This window comes from Kazachstania africana, chromosome 11 (assembly GCF_000304475.1).
Source record: "Kazachstania africana CBS 2517 chromosome 11, complete genome".
Lineage (NCBI taxonomy): Eukaryota > Fungi > Ascomycota > Saccharomycetes > Saccharomycetales > Saccharomycetaceae > Kazachstania > Kazachstania africana.
The window spans coordinates 273,615-285,059 of NC_018950.1; the positions used below are offsets into that span (position 1 = coordinate 273,615).

Here is an 11,445-nt window from a genome sequence, read left to right on the forward strand (position 1 = left end):
ATTCTAAAACATGTTTAGCCTACATAATAGCATCAAAGATATGAATTTTTAATTGAGACAAATGTATATTTCAAGAAAGTTTTTATCACCAATAATGTTGCATTTCGTAGAGTAAGCAGTTGTAAGACGTGTGGCATTTAAGAATTTCGGCATTTCTGGACTTGTGGCATTCAACTTAACTATTTGCCACAGCGAAGCAGCGAACAGCCGCACTAAAGGGAAGATGCTTGGATCACGTGCTTTACTTCCGGGTAACAAAGAATAGTGCGTAATTTACCCTCCCTCTGTTTTCTTGATTTTTTCCCTCCCATCAGATACTGCATTTTTTATAAAACAAACCGTTCTACAAATTATGTAATTTACAATCAATCATTTCTTATTCATAACACATCGTGGGTTTAAATATATCAATCATGTCAGTCTCATCCATAAGAAATCCTAATGAAATGAGAAAAGGTCCAAACTTAAATATAGTATTGACCTGTCCAGAATGTAGAGTTTACCCACCAAAAATTGTGGAAAGATTTAGTGAAGGTGATGTTGTTTGTGCACTTTGTGGTTTAGTATTATCTGATAAATTGGTTGATACGAGATCTGAATGGCGTACTTTCTCTAATGATGATCAGAACGGTGACGATCCATCTCGTGTTGGTGAAGCTTCAAATCCTTTATTAGATGGTAATAATCTGTCTACTAGAATTGGTCAAGGTGAAGGTACCGATATGAGATTCACAAAAGAATTAAATAGAGCACAGGGGAAAAATGTTGTGGATAAAAAAGATAATGAAGTTCAAGCAGCTTTTGCAAAGATTACTATGCTTTGTGATGCTGCTGAATTACCTAAGATTGTTAAAGATTGTGCCAAAGAAGCTTATAAATTATGTCACGATGAAAAATCTTTAAAGGGGAAATCGACTGAAAGTATTATGGCAGCATCGATCTTGATTGGTTGTCGTCGTGCTCAAGTGGCAAGAACTTTTAAAGAAATTCAATCAATCATTCACGTAAAGACGAAAGAATTTGGTAAGACTCTTGGTATAATGAAAGGTATCCTAAGAGAAAAGAGTTCAGATGGATTTATTAAGATTAATACCGATAATATGAGCGGTGCTCAAAACTTAACTTATATTCCAAGATTTTGTTCTCATCTTGGTTTACCAATGCAAGTCACTACAGCATCAGAATATACTGCAAAGAAATGTAAAGAAATTGAAGAAATCGCTGGTAAATCTCCAATCACTATTGCTGTCGTATCGATCTACCTAAATATCTTACTTTTTAAAATACCTGTTTCTGCAGCAAAAGTCGCTCAAATTTTACAAGTTACTGAAGGTACTATCAAATCAGGTTACAAAATTTTGTACGAGCATAGAGATATTGCCGTAGATCCACAATTAATTGCTAATGGAACTGTTTCCATAGATAATTTACCAAAATTAGAAAAGGAAAGAAATTCAAAAACTGATAGAAAAAAGGATTAATTATTACAAAACAATTTATAAATATATATTCGAAGAATAAAACGTTTTTTTTTTTAATAATGATACTTTATGAGCATTTGCCTATTTGAAAGGAAATAAATCAAATTCTTTACATAGTAATATACATGCTTTATCTGGAAACGTTTTTTACATCCCCATACCAAATTGTTTGGCCATTTGTTGCATTTGTGGATCTTGCATCATTTTCATCATTTCATTCATATCAGGCATACCTCCGCCATTACCACCAAACATATTCATCATATTGTTCATTAATCCAGGATTTTGTCTCATCTTTTGTTGGGCTTGTTGCATCATTTGTGGAGATATATTGGGCATGCCTGGTATATTTGGCATACCGGGCATTCTTGGCATATTTCCAGCGGGGCCCCCAGCCGCTCCAGGTTGTGCAGCTTTCACACTTTGTGCCATTCTTGCCATCATTTGTTGTTGTTGCAATATCATTTCAACGTCAATTACTGATGTACCAGATCCTCTTGCAACACGAACCATCCTACTTGGTTCGTCAATAAATATTCTGCCATCAGATTCTAGTTCTTCTTTTGTCATAGAATCTAGTACATAAACCATTTTCTTCATACTTCTTGACGTTTCTTCCTCACCAACTTGATTCATCATATTACCCATACCAGGAATCATTTGTGCAATATTTGATAATGGACCCATTTTCATAATGGTTTGCATCTGTTTCTTGAAGTCTAACAAAGTAAACTTACCTTGTTGAATATTTTCCATAGTAGCCTTGGTATCTTCTTTATTTGTTACCGTTTGTAACGTTTCAAATAAACTTTCCATATCACCAATGCCTAAAAGTTTAGAAATGAAAGATTGTGGAGAAAATTTCTCTAAATCATGAATATGTTCACCAGTACCAATGAAAATAATAGGTGTATTAGTAGCAGCAACGGCTGAAATAGCACCACCACCTCTCGCATGACCATCCATCTTTGTTAATATGATTGCACCAAAATCAGATGATTCTTTAAACGCCTTTGATTGCTGTTCTGCGGCTTGACCAATTGATGCATCAAGAACCATTATTGTTTGATTTGGTTTAACAACGCGAGAGATTTCAACCATCTCTTGGAATAATGATTCCTCTTGATGATGTCTACCTGATGTATCCACAATAATAATTTCGAATTTTTCCTTTTTAAATTTCGCAATACCTTCTGCTGCAACTTTAACTGGATCTGTTTCGGTGTATGAACCATAGAATGGTATTCTTGCTTTAATTGCATTTTGTTTTAATTGATCAAATGCACCTGCACGGAAAGTATCAGCACAAACAAGACCCACTTTAAACCCTCTTTTGGAATAGTATACCGCTAATTTAGTACAGGACGTCGTCTTACCAGAACCTTGTAACCCAACAAACATGATGATATTACTTTGTTTCTTCTTTGGCCTAAATGGTTCTTGTCCATCATTACAATCCACAAGTGCACAAAGTTCATCATAAACTGTCTTTTGAATCAGTTTTTTTGTTTGTCCGTTAGAAACTGACTTTGTGTTACCCTTGGATTCCATTAATTTACTTTTAATGTTATTCCTGAGCCTAGAAACTAACTGTATATTAACATCAGACTCTAATAAAGCAGTTGTAATCGCCTTCAACATATTATCGATCGTAGTTGAATAATCACTCTGTGCGCTGGACAATGCATTATTAACAGCGCTGTTAATTCGTTTTCCTAAATCTGCTAACACCATGTTGAGAAAATTGTGCACCTATTAGACTATATCTGCCAAAGCTTAATCTCTTGGTCAAACCACTCTTTTGGACTTTAATCAACACTTTACCATCAACCTCTTTATATTTTTTCATACAATGTTCAAATTTCAATCCGACCAAGATTTAGAAACGGGTAACATTTTGGTATCAACATTTAACTAATTGTATTACTTACCAATATATATATATATATGGATCGAGATATTAGATGCTGCAATTCCTTACTGTGGTAGATCCGACGAGAAGCCATTCTGAGGATGATGCCTTCGAAACGTTAGTACTGTATCACGAATTTGATACGAAGAAGATTAGTTCCTTGAATGATAAGTTGAGTCAAATCGGAATAATACAAGGTATTTGGTCATTTACAGGATCTCTAAGCGATGGATCGCAAGATTATGATCGGGAGAGGGTAATTGAATTAGAAGCTGAAACTATGGTGACCATTCAAGTGGAAAGCAGATTCTTGATCACAGTGTCTGTTAATAAAGATAATGTAGGCATACCATATCAATACTATATGAGTCAACTTTGGTTCTGTTATAAATTCTTCATATTGGAATATGGTCAATTCAGTAATTTCCAAGATATCAAAGAGCTCACTAATCTTTTGAACGAACAGCTTATCCCATTCTGGTCTGATATACACTTAAAACCTGATACAATAATACGAAGAGGAATAGAGTCACTTTGGCCAAATTCCTATAAAATTGCTGATTTAGATTTCAAATATCGTACTTCTACAAACTCTGATGATTTGGAGACCTGGGAATCCATTATTAAACAAAATATTTTATTTCAAGAGGAAAATTACCTTGGATTGAAGGATATATTGGTATATCACTTGCCTACTAAGAAGAAAAGAAAGTTTGGTACAAAGTCATATGGTCTTGTTCAGCATTTTTGTGCGAACTTTGAGAATATTGCAGATCTATCAAATTGGGTTTATAATTTACAATCCAAGTACGATGATTTGTCAAGTCACGTAATTGCAGGAAATGCTCATTATAAAGAAGTTCCAACAAACTTGATGGAAAACGAACAACAGAATCAGGAAATAGGGCAGGATGGAGACACTGTCGCGGATAATCATCAACCCCTCACCGAAAGAGTCAATTCAGGAAGTAAATTGATGCATAACTTGACCCTCCCGGTATCAATGGCTTACGAAGCATTGCAAGAAGTTGGAACAACAACTGGTATTTCAAACAGTATGTCCTTTTTCGAGGACTATATCCCATTTTGGTCATTTAACATCTTTTCAGGAAAGAAGAATACTAGCTTGAGACGTAATGAAAACAATCGATACGGATTTTTAATATCACCATTATCCTCAGATATACTCCCACAAAATTATAGAACTAAAAAACTTCATTTAACATTCGATGGTAAGACGGATATTTATAACTCTCTCTTCTGGTACTATGATGATTTATTAATTCTCATAATATGTGAGAAAACTTTCGATAGAATATGGGATCACAATTATTTGAAAAATATTGGATACATACTTCGTAGTAGTATGGAAAAGCTTTGTGCTAACGCATTTAGCTTTTCAATTGATGAGGACCAAGAATGGCTAAAATCAAATAATACAAAAAACTTTGCGTACACAGTTATTGACAAGAATTCAAAAATTCTGCGATCTTCAATCACACCATGTTATGAACTATCACTTGATAGTGATAATAAGTCACCTTTAGAATTAGTTGTAGAGGGTGTGGATGAACTTCTTACGAAAAATGGACTGTCTGTAACAGAGAGGCATTGGGGACTTGATATTATGGGTGACTTTCTCAGATTCGGCTACAAAACTGAACCTGAGCCTCAATCAAACATGGACGAGAGTAAACTGGCCTATAAGAAATACACTAACTTTTTGGATTCGATGAACAACGATAAACTGAGGGAATTGCACGAAGAGGTCCTTCAGTTTTTAACATCCATGCAAAATTCCAGAAGAACAAAAGAGGCATCAGAAGAGAGGTTAATCACACTAGGCAATGGCTTACTATGTTATTTGAAAGAGAATGAACAGCAATTGGTTGTAATTTTGAAAAATTGGTTTTTCCAAGACTCCGCAGAAAGAAGTAATAATGATAGGGAGGATAGCTTATTTTCCAGTCTTGGTAAAGATGTAATAGATTGGTGGGAATCTGCTCAATAGATGACAGACTATCTCGATAAGATATTTGCATATACATATTCATTTATATACATAGGTATAAAGACTATTTAGAGGGGGTAAATATCAAAAGAATGTTATTACAAGTAAAGTAGGTTTTTAATCATTCACTATTCCAAAATTCATGATAAAACCTAAACTTATCAAAGGAGTGTTTTAACTCATGCATTTCAATCTCTTTCAGTTCAGGTTCAAAGTTTATTTTAAGAGGATCCTTGAAGCTATCTGAACCTCGAGTCCATATGAACTTGTATGAAAGATAGATTGCTGCGTCAATAAATACCATTAAGTAATAGAATAAAAAATCCTGCACATTCCATAACTTGGGGAAAAATACAGTATAACCTTGAACAATGATCATCATAAGTACGCATACCAGTCCAAAAATTGCTGTGTAAGGTTGTCCCCAAGATTTAAATGGTAGATCCGGAAGCGTATCCCTTTGTAAAAGATATGCTCTTCTGAAGAAGAGGTAGGTTATGCAAATGCAGGCAAAATTAATTAATTGGGACGCTGTTATAATGTTGATGAGCCAATTCAAGACAACGGCACTGTTTGAATTCAGCTGTAATAAACTTAATAGTGCCCAAATTAACGAAATCGCCACTGAATATATGGGAACGCCTTGTTTATTGCAGACGGCTAAAAATTTAGGTGCGTATCCATCCAATGCCATACCGTGCAATGTTCTTGAAGAACAATATGTGTAAGCATTTCCAGCAGAAAATGCCGCCGTTATCAATGCAGCGTTCACTACATCGGGTAAAATTTTGATACCCAGATTATTCATTGCAATGACATAAGGTGATGAACCTGCACCAGGTCTTGACTCACTGATGGCAGCAGTTAGATTAGGATCATTTGCTGAACAAACAATACCCACGCAAAGACAGCTTCCTAAAAAAAGTACCGTTAATCTCCAAAAAACTTGTTTGAATGCTCTTGGCATAACTTTCCTCGGTAGCTTAACTTCTCCCGCTAGCATCGAAATATATTCACCACCAGCGATTGTGAATGAAGCTTGAATCAAGCAAGCTAAAAATCCTTGAAAATATCCGGCTGCACTTCCAATATTTTCATTACCATCTGGGAAGTATTTCTTGAATGTATTTTTGCGATAATTCTGAAATCCATATGCTTTATGCTTTGGATTACCGCCAACCATCGTTATGAATGTAAAACAGAATAAACCTAGAGCTAGCAAAATTTTAAAAGAAGACATCCAAAATTCCATTTCACCATAATACTTGACTGCACATACGGAAATAAGAGCATACAATGCTACCTGAATGACTAAAGGAATCGCGGGAGAATAATCATCCCTCCAATAATTTATAACGGTATTAACTGACACAATTTCGAAAGGAATTTGAACGCATTCTAAGAACCAAAAGTTCCAGCTTGCCATGACAGCCAATGATTCGTCACAACATTTTTTTGACAGCCTCAAAAATGGAGAATCTACAGGAAAGAACGAGACCATTTCTGCAGTAGAAACAGTAATACAAAGGATTGGTATGCACCATAATGCAAATGCAATTAAGAGAAAAGCTGGGCCTCCTCTATATAACGGTTTTCCTATGGCCACGAATAGAGCCGTACCGATGACGCCGGAGATAGCAATAAACTGGACATGTCTATTCAGTAACTTTCTATGGGTAGATGTTGATCTTGAACCCAATAAATTTGTACTTGAATCTTTTCCTGAACTTAAATCGCTTGTTGAGAGTGTTTCGTTAGTGTCTATTTGATCTGACCAATCATTTTGCTCGGTGACTGTACGCTTCACTTGAAAGTTAAGGGACTTGGTTTCGAACGGATCTTGAGTGGGACTGAAATTACTCTCAGTCATGCTATTGATGTGATAACTGATACTCTTTTACTTAGTTGTTAGCTTAAATAATTCGAGCGACGTTTTAAGGGACACCGAAAATCGTTCACTAGCAGTTCTGTTTGTTTGATTTCGACTTCAAAACGTGTCAGAAAAAAGGTCCTTGAAAGTAGTGTTGATAAAACTTGTCAAAAATGTTATCGATAATTGCTTAGACTAGTCTTATATATATTATTTTCTTGAAAGATAAGTCAAATTCAAAGGACCTGGAGTACTACAATCTTATTAAAGGCACGTCATTTATCCCGAGAAAACAAGGTTTACGTACCGAAGGACTGCTGCATTAGAGACTGTCTGTGAAGTGCTGCCTCTTATTTCAGTCCTTCTAGCAAAACACCTCTGTATATTCTACCCTCACACAGAAGCTTACATCCCATTCGATTGGGTCATCGGATAGTATAACGAAAACGGAATTTAACTGATATCACGTAATGCAGCGGGGACAATAAAGAGATCGAGTGGGAACGAGAAATAAGACGGGGCAAGACGCCATCTTTACTGAGAGATAGGCAAGATTTTGTAGTCATTTGCCATATATGGATATGGAACAGGAGCAATTGACTCAAAAGAGTAGTGAAAATAGCAACATCTACTGTTACAATTTGTCGCACGTGATGGATTTATAAAAGCTTTCCTTCCCGGTACTGCCGGTACACGCCATGACGCACACAAGGCACAAAGAGAAGGCAAGAATGTCGGAGTGACTAAAAGATTTGAATGGCTTTAGCCAGCTAATTGGTTCATCATGAAAGCTTTGATCTAATACTTACTGTTTATATATGTGTATACGTCTATTATGTATTTGAGCTATAATGGTATCGAAAAAGATTGACCATTAATATTATGCAACTTTGAGATACCCGTCTCCACTTTAATGTGAATTTCAGGAATATCGTCATCTACTTGTTCTTCTTGATTGATATCTTCGTCTAGTTGATTTGGACTTCCCAAGTTGAACATGGGACTTTCTACCACACTGTTGTGTAAACCATGAATATCGTTGACGCTTTGCCATCCATTTTCAAAATTAGGCAAAAATCCATTTTCGTCGATTCCAGAATCAAGCTCATGACTAGCCGGTTTGTTATAATTATGGTCATCGTAATTATTATTACTACTATTATTAATATTATTATTATTATTGTTATTGTTATTGTCATTGCTACTAGTGAGGATATTGCTTCCCTTGGTATCATCGATGAAGTCCATTTTCGATAAGCTATGTCTTGGCATAACAACGTAGATGAAACTTTCTAATGACCACTCATACCAGATTTTTTTACCTGAGTTGACTCTCGAAAGTAATGCATTAACTTCTGTATCGTCAGTGACACTTAATGGCTGATTTAGTGGGAAGATTATTGGAGACCATGAATAGGCATTTGTGTCATTTGGAAGATTTGAAAAACTCAAATCCTTATATAAAGTCGCTTTGAAAAACCCGATTAATCCATGAATTTCACCTTTATGCTTGATTTTAAATCCTGTTGTAACGTTTCTTGAAAATTTGAAACTAGTAAGTTTTCCTTCAGGTAATGGATGGTGGAAACTCCATATTTCATTTATCTTTGACGATAGAATATTGTATGGTATCTTGTGAGAAACCCAGATTGACTCAAATAAATCTTGGGTTTTATCACCCGTGGGCTTTTTATCATGATCTAGTGATTTTAATTTCTGATGAATTAGAGGAGAAGATATAGGAGCCACGTAAGAAGTATACGAAGATGGAATGAAAATAGTCGATGGTTTCCCAAAAGATTGCTGTATGGAATACAGGCATTCTGGTGATAATTCATTACAACCAAAAGAACCTAAGAGTTCACTGACACATAGGTCAACTTCCAAATTGAAATTTTTCAATTTTGTCATATCTTGATTGAGTAATTGTACTTTATTGTTCCAATATTCGAAATTTCTCTTTTGTAAGAAGAGAAAAGCTTGTGGATTTTTCTCCACAGCGATCAATTTAGTTCTTGATAATAAATTTAATTTGTTAATTGATCTAAACGTTCTATCAACAAGTGGTCCACGGCCGGCTCCGGCTACAAGAATGACTAATGGATTTGATTTTGTGGCCATTAACGATAAATCAGACAATGCGTCATAGACTGCCTGTTCATAGAGATCATATTTCATTGTATCTCTTTCAAAAATGGAGTAAATGGAGTTACTCAACATGTCCGAGTGTGGTTTCAAAGGTGACATCAATTGTGGTAAGCTAGAATCGAATGCATTTTGTGACAATTGTCTATCGCCTTTCTTCAATAAATAGTTAATATATTCAATGTAAGAATTTTCTCCACCTTTGATTTGTGTGGAATATTTTTCCATGCTATGTAAAATGACGCATAAGTTATTTGAATTCATTAATGAATTACCATTAACTTCTTGGAATTTGGCAATAAGTTTCTGATTGAATTTATGTAATACTGGATAATTGTATTGATTTGTTGCGAAGATGGACGATGAAATTAAAAGGCATGAAACGGGTTCGGCGATCCATCTGTTTATAACGTGTCTAGGGGTTTTGATTCTTGGAACTGCCAATGATATTGTTAACGATTCATGATAATTGCACAATTTTCTCACAGTGTTCCACAGTTCCCATGTAGCCAAAGGTTCTGTGTCCTCATAAAGAGGCAATGATATGGAGATAGTCAATTTTGCAGAGCTTAAACTTTCATGGGCTAATAATCTCAAAATACTTTGTGAATACAATTGTAAATTACTCAAGTCACGTGGAGGAGCCAAGATCAGTTTATGGATACCTACAAATTGGGCAAATTGGCATTCATTTAGTAACACTTGATAACTGACTTCCCTTTTTGCAATATCCTGACTCTCTAACTCTAGCCAAGAAGAAAGTAAACCGATATACATTGGTGAATCAGTAGTGTCTTGACTATTGAAGGGAGAGATGCAAATATCTTGCAACTGTGGTTCAGATATTTTCAAAGAATCAGTCTTACCATTTTTAAATTCATCGAATTCTTTCCTAACGATTTCTTTGTACCTTAAATTTGTTATAGGTAGTAATAAGTAATCAAAGGATCCTCTATGTTCTTCCTTAATGGAATGATTATCTTTGTAATTACTGATCTGACCCGGTTTGATACCAACGAAAACGTTACTCTGCATAGTCCTAACGTAAAAGTACCAAGTAGACACCAGCTATCGTTCCTGTGGAATGGATGTAATGCTTTTGTCTCTCTTTCTTACACGGTCGTAGTAACTAATATTTTCTAGTTCGGTTTTTTTCCTAATAATAAATGAAATCTCAAACACGGCCAATTTCAAGAGAGAGGCACACGATCCATTGGGGCAAAATTATGGCAGGTAATTTCTCATAAACACACGGTAGAGCTTACCTCCTCTCAGCATCACATATATACATATACAAACATTGCAAGAGCTCAATTCGTCGTCCTGTAGCAGGAGGAAACCCAGCGAAGAAGTTTCAGCAGTGCATAACCGTACATCTCCCTCTGTCTTTTTTTTCACACTGTTTTTTCTTGCCCTCAAAGGATCTTCAAATTTGCTTTCGAAAGAGATGTAAATAGAGAAGATTGAAAACTGTCAATTAAAGATAGTTTATACATCTTCAAGCAAAGACAGCGTGAGCGAGATATGTACCAACATTATCGTACATTTCAAGGAAGGAAATTGACCGACCAAGAAAGAGCCCGTGTTCTCGAATTTCAGGACTCTATCCATTATTCGCCACGTTATTCAGATGATACAAACGAATACAGGCATGTAATGCTTCCCAAAGCCATGTTAAAAGTCATACCTTCGGATTATTTCAATTCTGAAGTAGGTACACTGCGTATACTGACCGAAGATGAATGGAGAGGTCTCGGTATCACACAATCTCTGGGATGGGAACACTACGAGTGTCATGCACCAGAACCGCATATCTTGCTGTTCAAAAGACCTTTGAACTTCGAAGCGGAATTAAGAGCGCAGCAAGCTGCTGCTGCGGTCCAGCAGCAGCAACAGGCCCAACCATCAATGCAGAATCAGAACAGGGTTGCTGACGAAGCTTCTTTGCAGTAGAAATACTCGTACCCTTCCCCTTCACATACACAAACAAACTGTTAATGAGACCCATGAATCGTAAGTGGTATCC

The 11,445-nt window shown here is 35.8% G+C and overlaps 6 protein-coding genes across 6 annotated transcripts; 3 read left to right on the plus strand and 3 right to left on the minus strand.

The window, feature by feature from the left end:
• Nucleotides 1-413: 413 nt before the first annotated feature.
• On the plus strand, nucleotides 414-1,481 carry SUA7 (transcription factor TFIIB; the record flags this gene model as incomplete). The annotated part of the gene is made up of 1 exon (XM_003959573.1): nucleotides 414-1,481. One exon carries the CDS (start codon nucleotides 414-416, stop codon nucleotides 1,479-1,481), a length of 1,068 nt encoding a protein of 355 aa, XP_003959622.1.
• Nucleotides 1,482-1,628: 147 nt separating this feature from the next.
• Nucleotides 1,629-3,215, minus strand: SRP54 (RNA-binding signal recognition particle subunit SRP54; the record flags this gene model as incomplete). Its single annotated transcript, XM_003959574.1, has 1 exon — nucleotides 1,629-3,215. The coding sequence occupies one exon, from the start codon at nucleotides 3,213-3,215 to the stop codon at nucleotides 1,629-1,631; it is 1,587 nt and encodes a 528-aa protein (XP_003959623.1).
• Nucleotides 3,216-3,445: 230 nt separating this feature from the next.
• On the plus strand, nucleotides 3,446-5,404 carry CCZ1 (Ccz1p; the record flags this gene model as incomplete). Its single annotated transcript, XM_003959575.1, has 1 exon — nucleotides 3,446-5,404. The coding sequence occupies one exon, from the start codon at nucleotides 3,446-3,448 to the stop codon at nucleotides 5,402-5,404; it is 1,959 nt and encodes a 652-aa protein (XP_003959624.1).
• A 121-nt stretch (nucleotides 5,405-5,525) lies between these two features.
• AGP2 (Agp2p) lies at nucleotides 5,526-7,274 on the minus strand (the record flags this gene model as incomplete). Its single annotated transcript, XM_003959576.1, has 1 exon — nucleotides 5,526-7,274. One exon carries the CDS (start codon nucleotides 7,272-7,274, stop codon nucleotides 5,526-5,528), a length of 1,749 nt encoding a protein of 582 aa, XP_003959625.1.
• An 846-nt stretch (nucleotides 7,275-8,120) lies between these two features.
• Nucleotides 8,121-10,454, minus strand: HSL7 (protein arginine N-methyltransferase; the record flags this gene model as incomplete). The annotated part of the gene is made up of 1 exon (XM_003959577.1): nucleotides 8,121-10,454. One exon carries the CDS (start codon nucleotides 10,452-10,454, stop codon nucleotides 8,121-8,123), a length of 2,334 nt encoding a protein of 777 aa, XP_003959626.1.
• Nucleotides 10,455-10,943: 489 nt separating this feature from the next.
• On the plus strand, nucleotides 10,944-11,372 carry CKS1 (cyclin-dependent protein kinase regulatory subunit CKS1; the record flags this gene model as incomplete). The annotated part of the gene is made up of 1 exon (XM_003959578.1): nucleotides 10,944-11,372. The coding sequence occupies one exon, from the start codon at nucleotides 10,944-10,946 to the stop codon at nucleotides 11,370-11,372; it is 429 nt and encodes a 142-aa protein (XP_003959627.1).
• Between the last annotated feature and the right edge of the window lie 73 nt (nucleotides 11,373-11,445).